Source organism: Ostrea edulis, chromosome 3 (assembly GCF_947568905.1).
Source record: "Ostrea edulis chromosome 3, xbOstEdul1.1, whole genome shotgun sequence".
NCBI lineage: Eukaryota > Metazoa > Mollusca > Bivalvia > Ostreida > Ostreidae > Ostrea > Ostrea edulis.
In genome coordinates this window covers 37,822,462-37,849,183 of record NC_079166.1, presented here as the reverse complement: position 1 = coordinate 37,849,183, position 26,722 = coordinate 37,822,462, and the positions used below count along the sequence as shown (strand labels likewise).

At 35.4% G+C, this 26,722-nt stretch overlaps 1 protein-coding gene across 1 annotated transcript; it reads left to right on the top strand.

Annotated features, from left to right (window-relative positions):
- Nucleotides 1–368: 368 nt before the first annotated feature.
- On the top strand, nucleotides 369–22,571 carry LOC125675631 (glutamate receptor ionotropic, kainate 2-like). The gene is made up of 15 exons (XM_048913398.2): nucleotides 369–924; nucleotides 9,930–10,082; nucleotides 13,127–13,402; nucleotides 14,148–14,323; nucleotides 14,516–14,569; nucleotides 14,661–14,837; nucleotides 15,016–15,174; nucleotides 15,871–15,978; nucleotides 17,054–17,155; nucleotides 17,362–17,553; nucleotides 17,895–18,237; nucleotides 19,665–19,882; nucleotides 20,233–20,455; nucleotides 21,197–21,456; nucleotides 22,225–22,571. The coding sequence occupies exons 1-15, from the start codon at nucleotides 843–845 to the stop codon at nucleotides 22,411–22,413; spliced, it is 2,712 nt and encodes a 903-aa protein (XP_048769355.2). The 5' UTR covers nucleotides 369–842; the 3' UTR covers nucleotides 22,414–22,571.
- Nucleotides 22,572–26,722: the final 4,151 nt, after the last annotated feature.

The window sequence follows — 26,722 nt, the reverse complement described above, 5'->3', positions numbered from 1 at the left end:
TCTTACGGAGAAGATATAACCTCTTTTTTCCACAATGTCTAAAAGATTATAGAGATGCATTTTCAATCTCCGAGGAATCATCTTAAAAGAAAATACAAAAAGAAACGTATATCGCTATTAGGAAAATAAAAATATCTCGCACGAAGATATATGCTTATAATTAAGAAATATTCTCTTCTTTTTTTTCAAACAAATAATAACACTCTGACCGTCTCGTCTGATAAAACACGGATTGAATGTGCACATCTGATGAGGCATTACCACAACTTTATAAATAAGAAAATATCAGTTTATTAACGTTAGTGTTCTTACATCGCATATGTTGCCTCTCCTGCTGCAATTGTTAGTTTATCGGCGAATAATAATAACCAAAAGAAATTTTCGTATTTAGTCGAGGTTATTCAGAACACAGTGTAGCAAACGATATAAAAAAAACTTTAGTTGTTGTATTGGCACCGTGTTCGCCGGGTTTGGAGTTTTAAATATGCATCTGTAATGTACGAGAAGGACTAGATCATTTGTTGTGTGTAACAGCTATATCGGTGTGTATGCTAATGACTGCACATCTGTAACCAGTAAACATCACTTATACATAGCAGAGAAAATCCTGGAGACAACCCAAATCACATCCGTGTCTAGGGTTAAAGTATGCCGATCTGCGTGTGATTTCTTGCTTCAAATCTAACGTTAATCCGATTACTATAATTTAAAACAGTACTTTACGGTGAATTATCAGAACGATATGCATGTATTGAATATATGTACACGCTGGTAATATGCGAGTTTTGCGTGTTGTGTTCACCAAATTAACGAACTAAAGGTGCTTGTTTCCGTACAGAAGTATGTCTTGGATCGTATCGTTGGTTTTTCTGTGTTATACGCCTACAATTGCCGGAATTAATACCATTCAACAGTTCAGAGTGGGTGAGTATGTCAGTCTGTTTTAGCCAGGCCTGATCCCCCCTCTTCATTTCTGAATGTATTTGTTTCTCGGTGATATCCTCGAAATTCTTCAGACATAGATCCGTGTACGATACGGTATATACTTCTCATGTGCGGTGAATCTTTATGAGACGGCTTTACTGGTAATAAGCCGCGGATGTAATCCTCTTATAAGCTGTGATAGAAGCGAGATGAACCGTTGTATTACAGATCAAAACAATAAAAAAATCTTTTAACACCGTTTATTTGTACAATACCCGTACTTAATGTGTGTGTTTTGAATTGTGTGTACAAACTTAGCACTGTTTTTCCTCGGATGACACCCCCCCCCTTCCGGGAGGAGGCACACACCCTCAAATGATTTGTGCACACCAGACCGTCAATATTCTCAGCAACATGTGTTGTTTTACCTAAAGCGCACAAAGCCTGTGGCAGCCCTCTATCTCTCATGCGTGTTGTTTTCATCGATAATCAGCTGGTGGAAATCGGAAATCTATCAGCTGAACAAACATTTTATTTATGGTTAAAGTTAACTCAGAAAAATAAAAAGATGAATGTGGTTGTTATTTTTTTCACAGGATCGAACGTATTATTTATGTGGCGATTGTACATCAGTAAACTTGCATGATGTTATGTAATGTAAATTGTATTTTCAACAACAATGAATGTATTCAAATTGTCATTGCAGGCATGTAGCATTGATTTTCTAAGGGCACGGGGTCGGGTGGGAGCAACCGTAGGAGATGTCGACTTTACATTTGTCTAATAAATTTCTTACCAAGCAAAAAAAAAAAAAAAAGAAACATAAATTAAAAAAATAAATAAATAAAACCGAATGATCTTTCTTTAACCCGAATTTAAGCTTCCAAAATCAACAGGGGGTCGGGTATGAGGGGATCGCCATTCATTACATGGTGGTTCATCAGTTCAAATTTACATTCGTCGTTCCTTTCACTACTACTCTTGAAAAAAGAAATCGTGGGAGGGGCCAATCATCCAATATATCTTACTTCGCATGTGAAGATACCTAACTTTTCATGTGATAGTAATAGAAAATTAACGTTGTCAAAGAAGTGGGAGGAGACCCCTCCCCCCACTTTACTCCTACGTACCTGCAATGTAAATAGAGGCACATCATTCACGATGTCACCAGATGCTTATTTCACTTATCTTTCTGTAAGATAGATGTATATGGCAGCGAACATGTGTCCATTACTTACAAACTTATACAAGATCCAGATTAGAAAGCCATTTTCCATTGATGGGCTTACCATTATGAGTTGACAGGAAGGAAAAAATCGTTACTAATGGACCAAAAATGTAAACTCGTGGCATTCAATGAGCAAATCACTTTTATCAAGTTTTTAAATAGCGTGTCCACTCACATATAAGATAGATAAATGAAATAAATTTATATATGTTAGGGCATTTTACTGGGTCTGTTTAAAAAATAGTAATCAATGATACCATGTTTAATATACGGTTTTTACGGGGTGATATATGCTGAACATGCCCACCTGTATCCCACTCCTCGCGTGCATGTATCAGGGATTTCTGGTATTGGCTAGTGTTACTCAAACCATATCAAATATCATTTTGAAATCTTTCATACATAAAGTGTTGGAGTTGACGATTTCACAGTTATTCCCCTTACAACGGAAGGTGGCGGTGTGTCGGTTGTATAACGTCATTGATCAGATACCAGTTGTCATATCGCCACGACAGATGTCTATAACCTGTCAAGCTGAAACAGGTCGTATAGAATCTATAAAATGCTAGCTTTATTTTGTTTAATGAAAGAAACACAGTGAACTATAGGGGTTGGGAGTTTAGGGGTGGGGTTACAGACGGACTTGCAGAGAAATATAGGTACATGTATCTAAACTTAAATCATCTATGGGTGGAATAATGAATATACAATTCAAAGTGACAATGGTCGAAAAGATTTGAAATGTTCGAATTAGAAATATCAGGCCTTAATGATGTCGAACTCCGGTATAGATCAGAACGGAGGCAACTGCCAATAAGGAGGAAATATGCATGAACTAAACATCAACTACATGTAATATATCAGCGAAAACAACACAACATTGAATGATACTGACATCACTACAAGTAAGCGAGGCAAGAATATACAGACATCTGGAAAATAATAAACACTGTGTAATTGTGCCGTAAATATAAATCCTCATGCACTGGAGAAATTATTCGATTATTTTTTTTAATTATGTTTAGGTCATTTGCACTTGACATACATTTTATTGTCTGTATTTCAAACGTTCAATATAAGCGAAATTTGTCACTGAATTGGCAAACATGCAGTTTGAATAAGTAAATGAAATTAGCAGTGTTAAAAATAATTTCGTCGTAAATATTACGTAAAGAAAGGTCAGACTGCATAATAAGATATCTGTTATACATCTCTTATTTTAGAAATTTACATTCCCACTGTTTTTGCCTACTATATCTTTACCACTTGTATTGATAGCTATTTCCTTTTGAATGCGATGTAGTTGTGAACAACGCACGAATGAATTTGGATAAACATAGTGCGTCTATTTTAACGATTGGGAATTCCAAAAGAAATTAAATTAAAGTTAAAAGTAAATATGAAATTGAAAACACGTGAGGATATGAACTGCAACGCTTCACGCAGGTTTACTCTTCATGAAGCTCTAATGCTAGTCTCCTGGCAAATGACTAAAATAAATTCAATTATGTGTACATGTAATTGTCTGTGGTCAAAGCTGTATGACCTCGGAGTAATATCATGTAAATAACAAGAAAAATAAATGTTGATATTCAGTCGTAATTCTATTATAAAACGAGTCGCTTCGGTTCGAATTTACTATTAATGAGTAAAGGTATAAAACTCTAAATATAGGGTACCCAAGTTCGCCGATGAAAAAAAAAAGCAAACAATAAACTATATGGTATAAAAATCTACTCTGTATTCTAATATAATCACACATAATCCATATACATTACTACCAAAGTCAGTTCATCCTGAAATTTCGTATACTTCTTCGGTCGAATTTTAGCTGGGCTATGTACCACCAAACATAATATTTGTGCATTGCAACAGGCAATTCCATAGAACGTGCAATATTAGATATCATTTCTAAGTTGAATTTCTTACCCCAATTCATAAACTGAAGTCCGTAATAGTTTCACGTGACTGAAAATTGTAAAACCATCTGCACTTTCACTTATCACAGCCATTTTGACCGGTGCTCATCTAAATTTTATGGCCCCGGAATTTGTTCATTCATATCTACGACGTATACATTTTTTTTTTTAAATATGAACTAAATCATATTTATGGCTTTTGTTCATACTTGGTAGGGCTAACATTCCCAAACACTGTGAAAAAAACCTTAGATATGAATATTTTACGTTTAGAAAGGTTACTTAACAACACACACATAGTAATCACTTCGTACACTCTAGTGGGATGGATCCAGACATTTCTTAATGGGGTGGTGTAGTAGAAGACTGGATATCTAAGGCTGTATTTATGCTTCCGGTGGGTCCAGGGTGAAATCCTCGTGGGGGACGACCGAGTTGTGACAAAATAAGACATAGATATTTTAGTATTTTTGGACATATTGGATCATATTTATGAAAAGGTGCGACCGGCGCTGGATCCGCCACTTCTCTAACTATGATGTATTAAGGTGCATATAGATAGATAGATAGATATTTAGATAGATAACTATGTGTATGTAAGTTATGAAAATCAAAAATTTCTCTTCAATGATGAATTTAGCCAGCATCGTCGGAAAGTTACCACGGATTGCTTTTAGTGAGATAAACATCCAATTAAAAGTTTCTTGGTTCACTCAAGGTAATTCGCTCAATGTTGTTTATGTAAAAACTCTATTCCCATCGAAAACTACCAAAGTAGATGGTAAGATTTTGGGGGCATCTAAGTCGCTCAAACTTCATGACCATAATCTGAGAATAGGCTCAGTTATCAGGAAACGAAAATAGAAATCCAACGTGCTGCTGCTATGAATGATGAAAATCTCTGTTCTGGGTCATTGATCTGTTCTGGGTCATTGATCTGAAATAGAGAGGCAGTAGAACGTCATATTGAACATAGAAATTATTTATAACCAAAGGGAGTGTAGTGACTACAAACCACGGTCAAAGTCATCTAATTAAAAAAAACCTGCCAATTTTATGATGAAAAAAATTAGAAATATGCTGAAATGAACAATACTCTAAATCATAAACAAATGAGTATATGCAGTTGTCAGAGTTTGAATGAAATATTATCTCACAGAACCATCAACCACGGGTACCTGAAGTGTGGGTAGCTTATATAGAGCTTACCTATATGTATGTACACCCTACCCCCTCTATCCAATGAAAACAAATTCAATATAGGTGAAAATAATGTATCCAAAATATGTGATATCCCCGCCAATCACCTTCATATGTCGTTCTGCATAGTCAGTTTCTACTTTTTATAAACTTTTGAGATGACCACTAATATAAGTGTCAACAAACCCATGTAAACAAATAGGGGGTATAAACAACTTTCTGCGAATATCTCGTCATGTCGTCTCGTACAATGTCGCGCATCTCAATCCCATGCCATCAGTTTCATTTGTCGTAGTCTGCCGTTTAGTGCACTTGATCCGATATGGCAAGCCCTTTTACTATATATTCGAAAAATAAGATATCTCTTTAAATTAAAGAGATATCACTTAATTTAAAGATATATCTCTTTACAATGAGAGATATCTCTTAATCTTAAGATATATCTCTCTAGATAAGAGATATCTCTTTCACTTAGAGAGATATCTCTTTTACTTTTAGAGATATCTCTTTCACGTAGAGATATATATCTTATACTTTAAAAGATATCTCTTTCACTTAGAGAGATATCTCTTTCACTTAAAGATATATCTCTTTTATTCTGAGAGATATATCTTTTACTTACAGAGATATCTCCTTCACTTAAAGAGATATCTCTCTAAGAATTCCTAGAGAGATATCTCTCAAAGTATAAAACATCTCTTTAATCGTTGAAAAAGAGATATCTCTCACAGAGAAAGATATATCTTTTTCCAATATTTTTATTAGTTTGAATACTTAAGTAATTCTTCCTAAAACGGAAGCTCGCCAATGCAAATCTTACCATGGTGGCTGGGGTGTTGCTAAAATGCGGAACGGAAAATGAAATTGAAGACGGAACGGAACGGAAAATATATTATGCAATAATGTTATGAGGAGGTTAACATTTTGCAAAATCAAAAGGCTTAATTTGAACAAGGAATGCAGAAATTACAGAGAGAACAGGAGGTCATCCTCAGAATCCACCATTTCATATTGATACCTCATACTAATGCATTATGTATTTTTACACGGTGTGTTTTGCGGGTGAATGTACCAACAGGTGCTTGCTTAATAATTTGCATAGTAAGTTGTAATAAAAATATCAAGTAAGCGCCTGTTGGCACCATCCCCCCCTCCCCCCCCCCGGCTTTGCCATCCAGATTTTGACAGTATGTTGTTTCACAAAGGAAGAAAAAATAAATAAGGTAACATATTGAAAAAGACCCCTTTCAAATTATATTACTTTATTCTGGCTGGTATGGTAAGAAAAGATTTTATGAGCCCATCCAATGAATAAAAGGTACACCCCCTCCCCCCGAAAACAACATTGCAAAAGTTAAAATAATTTTTTGAACAATTTCCCCCAAACATAGCCTTTTTAAATCGAACGTGCTTTTAATAGAACTACATATGTTTAATATAACTGAATTTGAATTTAGTTCTACACCTGGTACAATATACATTTATGTATCACATCAAATTTTAAAGCGAACGAGTCCGGTGTAGAAAAAAGTTTTAACTCATTTGGGATGAATCTATGTGAAAGTTCGTACATTTACCGATATCCTGCGGATTAGTGTTGAAACTGAGGAGATACAGCAGGAAAGAAAGACTGAAACAAAACCAATGTTAAATAGGGTGAAGTTTACGACCAAACGTAAGAGGAATTAACAGATTTATTTCATAATATATGAAATAGCTAAAAAGCTAACACAGAATTTATGCTTGAATAGAATTAATGGTCATCTCATTATTAATCCAAATGTTAAGCTATACAAGTATTTAGGTTAAAAATTAACTGCCAGAAGTCCTCCCTACTTAGGATTGGAGTGCTGCGGTTACTAAGTCTCCTGTTAGTTAAAAATGATAAATCAAACAAAAGATGTTTAACTTGGTGACTAAATAAGATCATGAATTATAATTGTTTTATACATATCACACACCTTGTTATAAGTACACACATACACGGTATTATGTGTAAATACGTGTACATGTGCGTTAATGACGTTTTGCCACGGGGGGGGGGGGGGGGGGGGGGGGGGGCGGGGCATAAACCGCGTGTGTTCTTTTCATTCTCTACCCATAGGTGTCACTGCTCGCTAACACCTCTGAAATTTAGAAATTCTTGTAAAATGTCTTCTAAACTCTTATGCTAACGTTTAACTTAATTCGCTTAATCAATTTACGATGCAAGATTTTAAGATAAAGTTGTTTTATCGTTTCTAAACAATTCCCAAATTGTTGATTTTAATCAAAAGGAATCACCACCCCCCCCCCCCCCCTGATTTTTACCGTTATCTTATCTACATTAATCATTCTAATTCTTAAATTCCGTTCCGTTTCGCTTTCCGTTCCGCGTTTTAGCAACACCCTAATGGCTGCAATCCCGTGGGAAGATTTTGCTTTTACCGCATGTGAAATGTATACATGTACAGGTAACAAAAAAACAAAGACAATAAATTGATAAAATATGCGAGCTAGACTAGATTTCGCCTCTCGGCAACTTGACAATGTTACCCCAACCACCTCTTCAACCTTTCCCGTCATTTGTACACTAGAAATATTTTGCTTGGTTAAAAAATAAGGTTGTACTTTCAATGACAATGCAACAGGGAGAAGTCATTATGATCACCGGGGATTAAAGAGATTAAAGAGATATCTCTTTTTGAAAATTTAAAGAGATATCTCTCTAACTTAAAGATATATCTCATTTTACATCGCTATAGAGATATCTCCTTATGCTAGAGATATATCTCTTTCTCTCTGAGAGATATCTCTTTAGCTTTGAGAGATATCTCTCAAAGAGAGAGATATCTATCAAGCGTAAAGAGATATCTCATTTGTTTAAAGAGATATATCTTTAAAAAAAGAGATATCTCTTTTGGTTAAAGAGATATTTCCCTAGCATAAAAAGATATCTATCTAACTTACAGAGATATATCTTTAACCAATAAAGATATCTCTCTTATCTAAAGAGATATCTTATTTTACGAATAAATAATAAAAGGGATTGCCATAATCCGAGGTTTTACTCCATTAACAGCATTACAGGAGGTTATGACATAACATCTGATGCCGTGATATATGCTTGGCTCGCGTCATTTTTAAAAAAGGAGGAGGAGTACATACTTCAGATAAGCATTTTAACTTCAGAAATTTCGATTGATTGCCATCTTCAGATAATTAATCCTATAAAGTTAATTATCAAAACTAGCTTTTCACCATGAAATAATCTGGATTGACATTACTTTCAGTCATTTTCAAAAACACGCACCTTTGAAAAACTTTCATATATTTTCGCTCATTAATAATAATAATAATATTTATTTATATAACGCCATATATGACTATAAATAACCACTCTAAAGCGCTGCACACAATAAAAAATTATAAACCATGTTATAAAAGTGCATGTAATAAAAGGAAATTATAATAGCATTAAGACAGATAATATCAAAACAATGCCAGAAAAACATCAATAATGTGAAGTAAAATTACTAAAATCTAAAACATGATGTGCATGAAGAAAGTTCCACACCGTACAATCAAATGATATAAAATACAATAGTTGAAATAAATATACAATTATATACTTGAAAAAGTCATGTTAAAATGATGGTAAAGAAACCATAAAGATTTAACCACCTATAATATTAATAATATGCAAGTATAAAAAGATGTGTTTTTAAATGTTTTTTAAAAGTGTTCAAATTCTGACAATAAGCTAAGAAAAGAGCCGTGATCGTCGAAAAATCAGAGAGGCAATCCGACAACGCAACGCAAAAAGTGGTGTCATGTACCTCCCTGTCAATGGAAATAAAACTCTGGTCCGGTGGAGTATACGACAGAATACAATAAATAAAACTGATAGCATGTAATTTGGATGAAAACACAAGTAGAACTACATTAGTTTGACGAATTCTTTGCAGAAATCCCTTCGGTAAAGTTGTCTATACCCTATGAATCTGTCTCAAAGCGGGTAGCTCCCTGTTTGTTTACATCCTTTACAGATATTAGTATCTCACAAGTGGCCATCTCAAAATCTTACAGAAAATAGAAACAGACTATGCAGAACGACTTATGAAAGTGATCGGCGGGGAAATGACATATTTTGGATAAATTAATATTTCTATATATTTATCGATTTTGTTGGTTAAAGAGCTGGGGGGGGGGGGGGTATGTACATAAGATCTATGTACATGCTATCCACATTTCAGGTGCCTGTGCCGTCAAAATGCAACACTTTCTATGTGAAGTTTCTCTAGATACACCCCGGGTGGACGCTATACTTTCATATGGTCTTGAAAATGAATTACATGTACTTATTGATGTGTGGTTACAGTTTTTGAGATATTTTTGTTCGTTTCATATAGCAGGGATAATGCCAATCGGAACATCACTCGGCCTATTCCGGAGAATAAACGATCAAAAAGTAGTCCGTGAATGGCTACCTATTACATCCGAGGTTTATTCTCCGGAATAGGCCGAGTGATGTTTCGATTGGGATATTGCATGTAAACATAAGTCGATTTTAACCGCCATGTATCGTGATTGATGTGACCGTAAAATTGAAACGATTTCCTAAGGTGATTTGCCAAATATTTTTATTTTATATGTAGAAAGTATTGTATGTTCTTCAGATGGATTCTTTGGAGACAACAGTATTGGCGCCATTAACATGTTCAAGTGGGCGATGAAAGAAATGAATATGGACAGGAATCCTGGCGCTCCAACGGCAAACTTTGTTTCACAATCAGTGGTCCGTGATGACCCATTCGAGGCAGGAAGGCAAGGTTATAACAAATCCTGATTAGGCATGCGCAACGATAGAACACACCCTCAATTTTTAAACAAGTAATACACTTGTAGCGAATGCAGTGAGCTCTAAAGATTGGGACAGAGAAAATTCGATCTACATAAACGTCCAAATAATTTTCAACATCGTAAAAAAAAAAACCTCTCATAATCCTTACGACTGTCCTTTCTTATCTTACTAACTCACATCTCGTTGACCTAAGATTATGAAATTACGTACTATCTCGATTTCATCCCAGTCTGATCCTTGTACATTGGGAATGAGTAGGTCAATAAATGTATTTAACGAAAAAGTGGCGGATCTAATTGAAGAATTTGTTTAGTGTAGCAGGAAATACAAACTTCTTTTCTTCGCATTTAGAAGTAGCAACCGCCCAAGCGGAGTTTTTTTGGCATGTCCAGTGATGCAAACATGGTTATAGTCCCCCTCCTTGCTTTAGGGTACTTAAGCATACACCGTGCACAGCATGAAGATCAACTATACCACTTACTATGACAGAGAATGTCTATGAAAATATGTAACTGTAAGCTTAAGGTGGATTGATCCTCATTTGACTTATCAATATGAATGGTTAAAAGTGGAAAAACTGTATTAATTTCCACTCAATATAGTTTAATTTAATCAATAACCAAAGAAAATGTGTATGTTGCCACATTTTTAAAGATGTCAGACATACAAAAAACAGAAGTATATATCTACATTAAAAAATCACACATTTTCGTTAAACAGAATGATGAAAATTAATAAAAACTTACTGAAATGACAAATTTTAAAAGTTAACAGTTTAAGAAAACTGCTAATTCATAGATATATAAAGATTAATTGTGGATATTAGGGAAATCATTGTCATAGACATGCAGTAGAGGAAATTCCAGCATAGGAGTTATTGCCCTTGACAACAGTTTCAAAATTATAAATAATTGATTATCTATGGAAAATAAAAACTTTTTCAGTATCAAAAGTTTACCAAATTTTTTATTTTATTCAGTGAATGAAATTCCTCTGAAAAATATATTTCTATCATGCGCAAAATTTAATTAAATAAAGATTTGGCAAAAACCTATGACATCACATGAGGATCGATCAACCTTAATATCAATGACCATGATCAGTTTGATATTAAAATTCTAGGCTTTTGAATGATTTTGAGTGTACCTTACAAAACAATGGCGGCGCTAACATTTAGCAAACTTGAATCTACTATGTGGGAATGCTGAAATACTTATAATTCATTGTGTTAAATTCTATACAATATGATATTGTTCTAATTCTAATTAAAAGTACGTCATTGCTAAATGAGATTACGTCATATGTCAATTATACATAAAGAAGGAGGGGGGGGGTGTACAGAGGGTCCGAACCCACCCTCTGAGTCTGGAAGAAAAAATTCATTTGCTTATTTTCATACTCTTCCAGTTGTAAAATACTAGGTGTTAGACCATAGTTTTGATTGGTTTCCTGGGAAGAAAATCTTACATGGGGTGGAACAATCTCTCACCAGAGGGCGTATTACGCTGCGCTACAACACCTCTGTCAACGTCTGAATGTCAAGATTCTTGGCAAAACTTATTTCTACCTATTGCATTATAAAGTATGATTTTACAAGTTTTAGTGTTAAGCTTAAAATCTTAGAGTAAGTTCACAAAAACAACGAATTCCATGATTATTCTAGTATTATTGGATGAATGAATATTTATATAAAACCTTTTAATTCGCTCAGGTGTCTCATATTTACCAGCTTCTGCGTTTATAAAATTCAGACACGTGTTTGATTTGCTTAGATATGATCATTACAGTTTGATATGCTAAGTTAGTTTTAGTACGTTTTGATATAATTTTTAGACGTTGACAGAGGTATTAGTGGAGCGTAGCGGAAACAATAACTCTGGGTAGAGATTGGGGGGGGGGGGGGGGGGCGGAACCCACTTCTTGTAGAAAATTTTCTGGACATGTTAATAATAACTTTTCTCAAATCAACAACATCAAATGTATGACTTTTCAACACTTTATACGACCATTCCTCCCTATAGATTAAAGATTAGACGTTTTGACATTATAGACAGTTGAAGCAACAAAAATGGAAAAAGGAAATATTCGTAGCTAATTATCAGTCATCCAAAAAATTACTTTGTTAAACACCACTCTGATTCCAAGCACAAGTACTCTGAAGTTGAAATAAAAATATGCTGAAGTTCCCCATTGACAATATCTTCGTAGTTTTTGCTGATCAGGTCTTCCAAGAGTCTGTTTGAGTTTCCAATGGGCACGATTTGTGCTCCTTTGTTTATACTCGTATGTAGCAGAGTTTATTTAAGAGCTTCTACATGTGAAGAAAAAATATCTTGTTGTGGCCTTCAATTCGACATTTAGATATATCGACGACGTTTTATCTATTAACAATAATAACTTTAATTTACGACTTATCTTTGGGTCAAATGCTGTCTGACATGTTTCATACCGATTGTTAGGCCGCTCTTGGCACATTGCTTTTGATTACGGATTACTTCATGCACCTGAGGAAGGTATGGGGCTCTCGGCGGATATGACCGGCCGACAAGGGATGCTTACTCCTCCTAGGCACCTGGTCCCACCCCAGTTATATCCAGGGGTCCATGCTTGCCCAACTCTATATTTTGTATTCATTTAAAGGAGTTATGATATTAATCGCTGTTCGTTATCTTCACCTTTCATGTAGCTGCGCTCTCTCTTAACGATAGTACCGTTAACATATTACATAGTACTGTTAACATATTACATGTACCTACATGTATAAAATTTGGTTATACCATTCTGAAAAAAGTAATTCAGACATGCACTAAATAAAACTCACTCTTTCATCAAATGCTCTGAATTCAATAGTCTTTCTTTATTAACAAACGTTTTCGCACACTTAACTGTGGTTAAAATGAAATACATGTACATTTACATTACGATGATTCATTACTAAAATTGAAGGATACACATACATGTAATAGCGTATTTATCAGTAGAAATCAAGTATTCTAACTCTTACTTATTCAGTGTGTGGTGCGATACAAAACGGAAGTCGGATCATCTTTGGTCCCTATGGTAGGGCTTCAGCGCATCACGTGCAATCTGTTGGACGTAGTCTTCAGATTCCAGTTTTACAGGCCCACTGGGATCCGCGGGACCTGATGAAAAATTCTTTCCCAAGAGACAGAATTCCCTCCCACGTGAACCTGTATCCTAACTACGCTAATCTCAGTCAAGGGTACCGGGAAATCATCCAACAGTTCCGATGGACGAACCTCACACTGCTGTATGAGGACGATGACGGTGAGGATTGATTGAGGTGGAGTGAGTGAATAAGAGAGTGTAGGAGGGTTGTCAATGTCCCAGCGAAGGTTGGGTTACCACTAGCTTTCCATTAGTGTTCTTTATTGACCTAATACCTACCGTGAAATGGTACCTCCGTTTTTAAACTCTCATCCGAAGGACTCGGGGGAAATTTCCCTTGTAATACTGAGCGCTTGGCGAAACAGTTGTACCTGCATTGATTGGGTAGAGATTTGTCTGTTAAGATGTAAAACGCATGCGCCACCCATGGTACTGAATGTAGGTAAACATAAGTGTCAGAATTCTAAATAAACCTGCTTGTAAATATACCATCTCCCATTTTTAAACTCATGAGAGATGCCCAACGCACCATTTTGAACATGTTTATACATAAACTAATAGGTCTGCTCATTCTTAATGGATGTGCTGTCATATCAGCAAATGGAATAAAGTAGACATCTGTCATGTCCTCAGTATCCCTTTCTTGTCGTAAGAGGCAACTAAATGGAGCGGTTCTTCGGATGACACCTTAGAAACGGAGGTCACATGTCACAGCAGGTGTGGCACGATAAGATCCCACCTTGCTCAAAGGCCGTAAGCGCCGAGCATAGGCCTAAATTTTGCAGCCCTTCACTGGCAATGGTACGTCTCCATATGAGTGATACATTCTCGAGTGGGACGTTAAACAATACACAATCAATCAAAGGACCTATGTAAATCAATATCCATCAATTCTAACCTGCAGGCTTGATACGAGCTCAAGAGATCCTGAAGATGGACAAGAAAACGGAAGTATATCTACGTAAGCTGGAAGACAATGCAGAAATGTTGTACACTATGTTTACCGAAATGAAGAATAGGGAAGAATATAGAGTCATTATAGACTGCAAAACCTCTAGCATAGTACCAATACTACAGAAGGTAAGAAATGTGCATGAAAAAGGAAAGAATCTGTTCATCAAATTACCCGAAAGTTTCTGTCACACCGATATGTGATAAATATGGACCAATGTATTATATTGTAGTGGTCTCGTCTGATTTTTGTTTCTATTTGCAGGCATTGCAATGTATTATATTGTAGTGGTCTCATCTGATTTTTGTTTCTATTTGCAGGCATTGCAATGTAATGCCCTAACAGAAAATTTTCACTATTTCCTCACAAACTTGGTAAGTTAACTACCACTCAGTAGAACGGTATGATTTTTACGGTAAACTCTGATACTACATGTACGTGTATTGTGTTAATCTTCCGTTTTAGGACATTCATATGGTGGATCTGGAGCCATTTAAGTATACAGGCGCCAACATAACGGGAGTTAGTTTAATAGACATCAACAGCAGGATAATTGCGGAAGTGAAGTCCAAACTTACTACGACATTTCCGGGATCCAAGGATCCTTACTCGCCTTTTTATAATGCACCACAACGAATTTCGGTTAGTTTTTAGATCATCATTGTGTCATGGCTGGTTTTTGAAATAGAATAGCAATTACATGTTGACCAGTAATACGATGAGGATGGAACAGATTCAACAGATACCTGATAAATACACAATCATTTTATGATATATACATGTACCATTTTTCTTAATGTTTATGATAATGTTGTTTCAGATGGAGTTAGCGTTTATATACGACAGTGTGCGCTTGTTGAAGGAAGCCCTCAATGGAACTTTGACCATTAAAAAACACATGAACTTTAGTCAGAGTGTGGGATGTGATAGGGCCACGCCTTGGGAAGACGGGAGGGATTTCTACGCCTTTATCAAATCAGTAACATATTTTATAATACCCCAGTCTGATATCACTGGATCTGTAAAACATTTACGCATGGTTGAACCTCGGTATGTTAGAATGCTTCCTTTGTGTGATTAGACCTCTATGTTTTAGTGACGTGACGTTTGTGTATGGACGAACCTCTTGTGTTTTAGTGACGTAACCTTTGTGTATGGTTTGAGTTTTGGTGACGTGGCCTTTGTGAATGGTGGCCTCTACATTTTAGTAATGAAACTTCCGCGTATGATTGGATTTCTGTGTTTAGTGACTTGACCTTTGTGTATGGTTTGACCTCTATGTGTTATTGATATGATCTCTGTATATGATCGTTGTGTATGGTTTGACCTCTATGTGTTATTGATATGACCTTTGTGTATGGTTTGACCTCAGTGTGTTAGCGACTTGACCTTCGTGCAAGGTTGAACATCTACGTTGTAGTAGCGTGACCATTGTGTGTGTGATTCAGTATGTTCAGGACTTGTCCTTAACCTTTTTTGTGTGATTAGACCGCTCACTGTATGATAGCTAAAACTTTATGCATGGTAAGACCACATTGGTTTAGGACTTGACCTATTGAGTATAATATGACCAGTGTTTGAATAATTTAGGTGCCATTTCTCGCCCTACCTGTGTTCCAACTTGTATATGCGTTTTGTATAACTTGGTTGCGAGAGTTTTCTATTTTCATTTCAGACCACCGTGTTCGATGGGTTAACCGGCAAGGTTCAGTTTGGTCAGTTTGGAGAAAGAAACATGTTCAAGCTTAATATTTACCAACTCTTCAGGAGTAATCTAAAACACGTAAGACTATATACATGTATATAAAGCACCAAAATAGCAATGAACTCTTAAATGATAATAACTAAAGAAATATTTAATATAAAGCGCAGAAAATTGCATTTTATTATGTTTGGATACCCACTTCCGAACCTATTGGGGGTTGAACTCACGAACTGCGGAACCAAATCTCCTAGCAGCATTAGACCAGCGCGCAAGACCGCTCGATCATCTAGACAGTTCAACCCCGGGTAGGGGCGGAAGTGGGTATAGAAATATAATAAAAGATGAAAATTTCTGCGCTTTATATATTATGTACATATGAAAGCACGAAAACCCAACACATCCTACTTTCTTAAGGTGTCGGATCTAAAAAGATACAAGCCAAAAAAGAAATTTATAAAAGCAACGAAAAAGGCCACGAGACTGTTCGTTATCTAAACCTCAGTGTTACATAAACAAATATCACACACTGCACAACACGAAAAAAAAAAAAAGAAGACAAATATTAATAATCTACATTGTTAATAAGAATGAAACACTGTTGTACTGAATGAGAAACATGGTTTCGTTGTAATCGTGTCTACAGACGATGGTGTAGAGAGTCTGTACCATCATCCGCTCGGGATGAAAATAGAATTATAATTTTCAAAATACACAAAGAAGGAATCCCAGGCCGTCCAATTGTCAGCGCTATTGTTCATTTAACTGACAACATTCCACAGTTTATGGACATGCACCTATGACCTCATGTATAAACCATACCATTCTACCTCAAAGACACGACATACTACATGAACAAAACCCCAACTTCGACACCACCCTTCTCTTGAAATCTTTCTCGTTTCTATAATGTTTAAGTTATCGATATACGTATGTAAACACTTATTATTACCTTTCCACTTGATATAAAAACCGATATATTACAAAATCTAGATATTACATAAATGATATGTACATGTATACCTCTATAACACAACATAAACATTTACCTGAATTCCTTTAGTAAATTTACACTGGAACTGATATGCTGTTGTGATACAAATAAGATATTTATGGTCAAAATGTGTACAGTATATCACTTTCTTTAACTCGACAGGTGGGTCACTGGCAGCCTCCTCGGCCTATAAATATGAAGTTTATCCCAAGAAACGAGACTGGGAGGAAAGGCCCGGCCAAATATAAAGTGGTAGTGGTTGTGGTGAGTCAAAGAAATACATTGCTCCCCTCAAATAAAAATGAAAGGGTTCACGAACCCTCACTTAGGGTATTATATATGATTGTTGAATTATAACACAAATTTTAAAAAAATCTATATTGTTTGTTTAATTTCACAGAGTAATTGGGATACAAAAATACTCTTTGGTGTTGATACATGCGTATGTTATTACATTATATTTTCCCCAGGTCAAGCCCTATGTTATTTACAAAGATGGTAAATATGAGGGGTTTTGTATTGACATAATGGACGCCTTGAAGGAGAGGTTGAATTTTGAGTACGAAGTGGTCGTTTCCCCCAATAACACGTATGGCAACTGTAAGCAATTGAGCAATGGAACCGTATCCTGTGACGGAATGGTTAAAATGCTGGTCGACAAGGTACAATGTACATGTATATGATCGTTGAAATTCAAAAGTGAAATAAGCTCATTTGGACCCACATGTTCCAGTTTTTTAAATGTACGAAACAAAACTGCTTTACAATAAGCATATCCTGAAAATGCGCACATTTTATATCTACACCCATTTACAAAATGAATTTGATATTATGTTTTGCTCCTCAAAGGGGGTGTGGATCACTAGGAGTGAAAAAAAAATACTTGTAACTGTTTTATGAGCTTTGTTATTTTGGACTTTATATTAAATGTAACAAATTCATATAATATTTCTATAGATGAAATTTACAAAATTGAGTTCATTTACTCATTTCTTTACATCAGAAAGTAGACATGGCAATCACCGGATTTACTATAACACACGCCAGGGCTAAATACATTGCCTTCACCAAACCTTTTATGAACCTGGGGATCACAGTTCTATTTCGAAAGCCCAAACCCGACCCTCCTGAATTAATGTCCTTCCTGGCACCGCTTGACAACACAGTGTGGGCGGGAATTATCACGGTTTTTCTCGGGGTTAGCTTGGTGTTGCTAATCACAGCTCGATTCACACCCTATGAGTGGATAAACCCACACCCCTGTGACCCCACTACAGAGGAAGTGGAAAACCAGTTTGACCCCCTTAGCTCCCTGTGGTATGTGATAGCAGCACTTATGCAGCAAGGTGGGTATTGTGTTTGTTCGTTTCTTTTACTAACGGTGTTTGCTCACCTTTAACTTATACATCGACCACTGTCGATTCGTTTCTTTTACTAACGGTCTTTGCTCACCTTTAACTTATACATCGACCACTGTCGATTCGTTTCTTTTACTAACGGTCTTTGCTCACTTTTAACTAATACATCGACCACTGTCGGTTCGTTTCTTTTACTAACGGTGTTTGAACACTTTTAACTTATACATCGACCACTGTCGGTTCGTTTCTTTTACTAACGGTCTTTGCTCACTTTTAACTAATACATCGACCACTCTCGGTTCGTTTCTTTTACTAACGGTGTTTGAACACTTTTAACTTATACATCGACCACTGTCGGTTCGTTTCTTTTACTAACGGTGTTTGGTCACTTTTAACTTATACATCGACCACTGTCGGTTCGTTTCTTTTACTAACGATGTTTGATCACTTTTAACCTGTACATCGACCACTGTCGGTTCGTTTCGTACCAATTCACGTTGTATTACTCGCATGCAGTCAATTGCAAGAATCTTACTCTCATTCTAGTAGACTTGTATTTCGACTTCGGTGTGGTTTCATTTTCCTTTGAAGAAAATAATTAAAGACGACTTATGACATTTTCTTTGTTGGACAATATTATATATGCATGTATGTATCTATTGAAAATAATCAGACTTGATTCCAAGTGAAATTTCAATTACATGGGTGGTTCACACTGCATAAAAGTGTAGCTTTTCATTTGGGGAAATATTTCATTTCTTTTCACCTTTGTACTTTCCTATGTTTTTGTTTAACCTTTGCATTGACTCGCAATTTGTCTGCCTCTTAGAGTAAATGTTTGAATGATTACATATGTAAAATCGGGAGAAAAATGCGCTTTTGAAATTTCAACATCACCACAATTGCTTGTCTAACTATGACTGATAATATTTGTAAAGGTTGACAACAGAATGTCTATAACACTTTCGATTAATTTTTTTCTGTTGTCCGATACCAGGTGCAAAAATCCAATATTGTCACGCTACGACCGCGAAAGGAAGTATGTTGCTCTGCCATACCCAATATACTGTAAACGTATTATATTTGGCGTGTACGATATTTGGCGGAAATCGTTTTTTCAACAAGTTAGCGTAGATTTGATTTAGCGCATTCCTGAATTAATTTAAACATCTAGATTTACGGATGGCATTTAGCGATGTACTTGATTTAGCGGAAGCTGCGTTCCGCCAAAGGCGCTAAATAGAATACACAGCCAAATGTAATACATTGACAGTATGTTCAAGTTGCAAGAAGTTCCCTAACTTGTATTTCACCATACTTTTTTTTCTACCAATCTGTCAACAAAAGTTGTTTGATTTTACCGTAATGCACTTATAAATTATTGATATTTGGTATTTTTCTCATCTTATTTTTAGGTTGTGAGCTGGCCCCCGTGGCAGTGTCCACTCGGACATTGGCTGCAGTGTGGTGGTTCTTCACTCTCATCCTCATCTCCTCCTACACAGCCAATCTGGCGGCCTTTTTGACCGTGGAGAATGTCGTGACACCAATAGAAAGCGCGGAGGATCTTGCCAAACAAACCAAAATTAAGTTTGGAACCACCAAAGGAGGGAGTACCATAGATTTTTTCAGGGTCGGTATCAATCGGAACCCCTCGCTCTTTACTTCATAAGGAACGGAGTAATGGGCGAGGTGTTCCGATTGGGTCGGTATACGTAGAACTTTCACATTTCAATGATTACTTAAAACGAAAAAGAGGGTTTTCAAAAGGATATGCAAGTTTATAATATATTGACATGCTCTTAGGGCTTGCAAAAATTATTAAATTATAAGGAAAGTCATAATCAATTGTTAACCTCTACTCACTCTGGGAGAATCTTTTCTCAGAGCTTGAGTACTTTTCATCTATAGATTATGCTTTCAAATTAAAGAATAAGGATATCTTTATATCTTGTCTATTGTCAGAAATATTTCGTTTTGTAGAATTCTAGCAATCCCATATACGTTGAAATGTACAACATTATGGAGAGAGCGAATCCACCTGTGTGGGCAGATATAGAGGAGGGGCAACGTAGGGTTTTGGAAGGAGACTACGCCTATTTGTCCGAATCTTCATCCATTGAATACCGTGTAGAACGAAACTGTAGTCTTATGCAGGTCGGCAACTGGCTGGACTCCAAAGGATACGGGATCGGCCTACCAAAAGGTTCGGGATCAAAATACATCTTCATTTTAACGATAGTTCAAACAGAAAATATTTAGAGAGCAATAGTTAGCTATATCCGTCATATTAATATGCAAACAATGTAGTACAAATTCATATTTGATCCTTTCATGGCCACTTGGGCTAGGATGGGGCTAAAACAGGGATTCAAAGTTTTACATGAGAATATTATATGTAGGGAATTTAGAAAAAAAAAGTCGAATTAAAAGTAGCAGGATCACGCCAAATCATATCGATAACCAAATTTTCTCAGTTTGTTTGATTATTCTTTTAAACTATGGGCACTGGGTTAGGGGAGGGGGTATAATAAAGTATCAAATTTTACATGACACACGGTTAAGTTATGACCTTATGCATAGACATCATGCTTGGTACATGTACAAAGGATACTTAACCTAAAGAAATATTCATGTTGTTACTATCTAGAGATAAGAATATGACTAACACTGTTATTACTTGACTGACTTCTTGTTTTTTTAGAAACTTTAGAGTAGGTGCTTATACATACGAAATCATTATACTTTAGAATCAAAATAAGTGTTCCTGTAAAAGTACGGAAGAAAAGGTGTCACTTTTCAGAGTATCAAATGTGGCGTTTAATTGGCTGACACAAGATCAATTTCTTTTCAGAAAAGCGGCATTCCACACCTTCCGTTTCCTTTATGTACGATGAATAAATGGCTTTTAAGAGGTACTGTTTTGATACTCCACTTTTCATTTTAGATTCAGAATTAACAGACGTCATATCAATGGAAATATTGAAACTCCAGGAAGAACAAATAATCCAAAGCTATTATGACAAGTGGTGGAAGCAAAAGAAGGATGTGGATTGCTCTGGCGGGACAAAACAGGCGACAAATCCACTAACTATGCAGAACGTTGGCGGAATTTTTCTTGTTTTGATGATTGGTACATTCGTTGGGCTGCTGGTGGCCCTTGGAGAATTCCTATGGATAGCGCGGCAAAATGCACGGACATACAATGTAATTTTCAATTAAATGTTTTTGTGTCGTCTGCATTGCAAAACCCAGACATTTGTCAAAGGGGAAGGGTTGCAACCCACGATAGTACATTTTACACCCAAAAAGGGGACGCAAACCCCAAAATGGCGTTTTTTGTAAAGGATTTCCTACCAAAGCGGGATGGGCTACAATCCCCATAATCACTGTTAAGTCATTGTGTCCGTCTGGATAGTAGATACATACTTAACAAAGCACGTGAAGTCAGCACATCTGCTAACAGATCGCGGTAGCTTTGGAAATAGGGTGTTTGTATCGTAATCGGGAAACCCGAAGTTCGACCCTGACGCCATGTCAAACCCAAGACGTTTGACATAGGTAGTGACTGTTCCTTCGCCAAGCGCCCGGCATTAAAAGTGAAAATCGATGGTCTTTCGGATAGGTGGAGGTCCCTTATCGCGGTAGGATGTGGTACGATAAAGAACCTTCACTACTACGGTCTTGAACGCCATGCGTAAGTCAAAATTGGTGGCATTTCACCTAAAGCTGGTGACGTCACTACATGAGTACACAATTATTTATAAATGGGACGTAAAACAATATACAATCACAAACAAGTGATTACATAGAACACATTACACCTTGCACTGAAAATTTAACTTTTTCGATAACAATATGTAAACGTGTTTAAAGTTAGTGATTTTGTATGTACATGTATGTATAGAGTTAATGGCGATTACATTTCTTTGACAATGTTAATTAAATCATAACTAGATTTTCTTCTTTTTTCAGTCCTCATGGCGATCAGAAATCTGCAAAGAATTTCGATTTGAGTGTAAGTTTGGACGATCTTTCCAAAGATCTGGCTCTGACGTTGCCGAAAATGGACTTCAAAGCATCCCCCTTACTAAAAGTTATGCTAAGGCAAATGGGGGACAGGATATATCATATGACAAAGACACCGATAACGACATAACATGACGTCATACGAAGATGAATATCATCATGTGACATTCTTCATCATATCATATACAACATCATTGATTTCTATTTATTTCAAGTGAGAAGTTTTGAATCCTTCCTATTTACGTTTTGTGCTTGTGATATTTGAGTAGTTTCGCTTTTAAAAATATTCTTGATCTTCGTGTTATGGTTTGGTTTTCACAACAATGACGAATTTTAATGATCACAAGCATGTATATGCTGAATATTTCTGATTAATATATTTGCTATGGTTTGATAACCATGGCAATATGGGTCTTCCGTCTACCAGAACAAATCGAGTACCCGCAAAGAGATATAAAAAGGTATTGACAGCACATTGTGGACATATAGATATTTTTCGTCATTGATGACAAATCATACACCGCAACAAAGAGTGGGAAATTTTGATCGAACATCAATGGCAATTTCTCAAAAGTCTACATTGCATTGTCCATGTAATACTGGTGCTTCTTCGTGGTATAAAATGTATCTAATAATCAACGTTGGAAATGAATATTCACATCAAATATTTGCTATGAAAAAAAAAGATAGCAATATGATACATGTAGGTTTATTTTGGCAATAATTCGCAATGACACTACGCAACGCTAGCTAGTGTCACAACGCCAAGCTGACGAATTCCATTCATCCATTATTGTTATCCCATGGCTACATCTATTATGAGGCATACTATAAAGCCTGACCTGGCCTCAATGTTGACCTGGCCCCAATTTTGGCCTCTAATTTGGCTCCCACCCAAATTTTGGCTTGACCTCAAAAGCTAGCTTGACCTCTAACTCTAAAAATTTTGCACCTCAACCAAAACTATCTTTTATTTGAAATTTCGATTGATTTATTGGTTTTAGTTTTTCAAAGTCATAGCAGATAAATAATATGTTTCTGTTGTTTTGTAAATGTGCACTTTCAAATAATCAAGAACTACCATCAATGTAATTGATTTTATTGATTATCAATTAATCTGTTTATTGATAAAATTATTTTGTTTTGAAAATTGGGGCCATACCAACTTTGAGGGCAGGATAATGGGACCAGGCCAGGTTTTAAAGTATGCCTTATTACAATGACACTTTCAAAACAATCTTATCTAAATTTAACGTGAATATAGTCGTGAATGTGTTTTCTTTACTTCTATTGTTTCTGTTTAATTGGGTGGATCTGATTAGCACAGGTGGCGATATTTCGTCAAATACCGGCTTTGAACTTAAATCCATGATGTCTGGGTTTGAGGTTTTTGAAAATTATTGGGCATACTATAAAACCTGGCCTGGCCCCATTGGCCTGGCCTGGCCTCAAAATTGGCCTGGCCCCAATTTTGGCCTATAATTATGCTCCATCCCAAATTTTGGCTTGGCCTCAAAAGTTGGCCTGGCCTCAAATTTGGCCTCTAAAAAATATTTTGGCCTCAACCAAAACAAATTTTTTTTTATTAAAAATTTCGATTGAATTCATTGATTTATTATTGGTTTTAGTTTTTCAAAGTCATAGCACATAAATGATATGTTTCTGTTGTTTTGTAAATGTGCACTTTAAAATAATCATGAACTACCACCAATCTGATTGATTTTATCGAATATCTATAGATCAGTTTATTGATCAAATCTTTTCCCTTCATATCTGTATGTACTAGTATACATGTACCAAAAAACGTATACACAACTAATGATAGATTGGCATAGGGATTTTTTTCCCCAGAATTATGATTAATTTCATTGATTTATTATCGGTTTTGTTTTTTCAAAATTGTTGAACATGAATGATATGTTTGTGTTATTTTGTGAATGTGCACATTAAAATAATCATGAACTACCACCAATCTGATTGATTTTATTGAATATCTATTGATCAGTTTATTGATTAAATAATTTTTTCTCTTCCTAACATATGTAAAAGTACACACCAAAAAAGTATATGGAAGTAATGAAATGATTGGCTTATTGATTTTTTCCCAATTATGATTGATTTCATTGTTTTATTATTTGTTTTGATTTTTCAAAATTGTTGTACATAAATGATATGTTTGTGTTGTTTTGTAAATATGCACATAGAAAACCCTCATTTTACTAATGATCCACTTCACTTATTGATAATGAATTTAAAAAACAAATTCACACTAGTTTAATGATGAATCATCACATTTCACACACTGCAATGTAGTGTACCGCCTTAGTCACTCTTATTGATAAGAACAATGAGTTTGATATCTAGGAATAAAAATACTACCATAAATCATACAGATTGAAACTACAACTTTTGATAAATTAAGGATGTTCATATCTGTTTAAACTATTTGAACTAAACATGTAACACTAGTACTGTAGTGGGATATCAGATCATTTACAACATTAATTTAACACAGAGTTCTACAGCACCGGTCTTGACAGGAAGTCAAGGTTGAGGTTAATCAATGATATACGGTTTGAAATGCCACACAGCTCTGCACAGAATGTTTATTTTCATTAATTATCAGAATGAAAAAATGATTTTGATGACAGTCTAAAAACATTAAGAACAAAATTAAAGCTACACTTTGTGAATTTGTAGATGAATAAACTTTTTTTCTCCATTATAAGACAATATTATGAGCATTACATGTATCTGATATTTGCTTAGATATAGGTGCTGCAGTGATTAGATAGAGGTACAAACGATTTTTTTGGTTAACTAATGCAGGCTTTGATATCAAATAAGAAAAGGGCCGGTGGATAGATTTAATGTAATAATTGTAATTAGTTCTGTTTTACTGTTGCTTTATCACAAAAGCAGAAAAAAATCACAATTTTGAAAATTCAGACAGACAATTTTGTATACCTTTAACCTTATTTCGTTTAGGTACAATCATAAGATGCGTTACTAATTAAAATATTTATGTTGTATCAAACACACCCTATTTGCAAATGTTGGACTGCACCATTGTTTCTGTACAATGGAATTTCCAACTTCAGCAAAAGTTTTCATCACCATCCTTTAATATGGTGATAGACATTCCCTTTATCCTGACAGGACAGGCCTTCAGAGCATGGAAACTTGTCACTTTTGCAATGAATATTGAAACTTAATTATGAAATCAAGAAAGAAATATTTATAATACATCATATCTGTTTTAATCAACATTGTTCATTCTACGTAAAGTATAGATAAATGAAGACTAAAATACAAATCCAAAATCCTTAGATCATTGGCTATAATTATCATTATGCTAGCAAACACTTCACTGTGTTTATTTTGATTTTTTAAAAATGTCATTTATCATTCATTGGAAATTAAACAAGTAACACTAAATGCGTGGTATCTGCACATTGAAAACATTAAGACCACAAGCTCTGTTCTGAATGTGCGCTGCTCATTATAATGACAACACAATTGTAACACTTTCATAATATGTAAATTGATATCAAATTGAAATCTTTTGAATACAAAATATATCAATAAATCAATCATTTTATCAGTATACTTTTTGGTGTATTAGTACATAAGTTAGGAAGGGAAAAGCAAATGATTTTGTCAATAAACTAACCAATAGATAATCAATCAGATTGGTAGTATTTCATGTTTATTCTAATGTACATATACCATTTTATTTCTACAACTTTGAAAAACTAACACCAATAATAAATCAATGAAATTAATCATAATTCTGAAACAAAATCAATATGCCATTGTTTCATTAGTCGTGCAATCGATTTTGTTGTGTACTAGTGCATACAAATATGAAGGGAAAAGAAAATGATTTATTCAATACACTGATCAATAGATAATCAATAAAATCAATCAGATTGGTGGTACTTCATAATTATTTTAAAGTGCACATTTACAAAACAACAGAAGCATATCATTTATGTGCTATGACTTTGAAAAACTAAAACCAATAATAAATCAATCAAATGAATCAAAATTTTGAATAAAAATTTTTTTTTTGGTTGAGGCCAAACATTTTTTTAGAGGCCAAATTTGAGGCCAGGCCAACTTTTGAGGCCAGGCCAACTTTTGAGGCCAGGCCAAAATTTGGAATGGAGCATAATTAGAGGCCAAAATTGGGGCCAGGCCAATTTTGAGGCCAGGCCAGGCCAGGCCAATGGGGCCAGGCCAGGTTTTATAGTATGCCAATATTGCACGACGTGTTTGTGAACAAGCAGATTATCATCACGAGCTTCGGCGCGCTAGTCAATCTGCCTGCACACCGGTGCGTGCTATCAGCAAAATAAACATTGTATTGCTTATGTGAAACAAATTAACAAAGGGTACATGCGCCACATTGCTCAATGAACACCTGCTATCTATAATATCT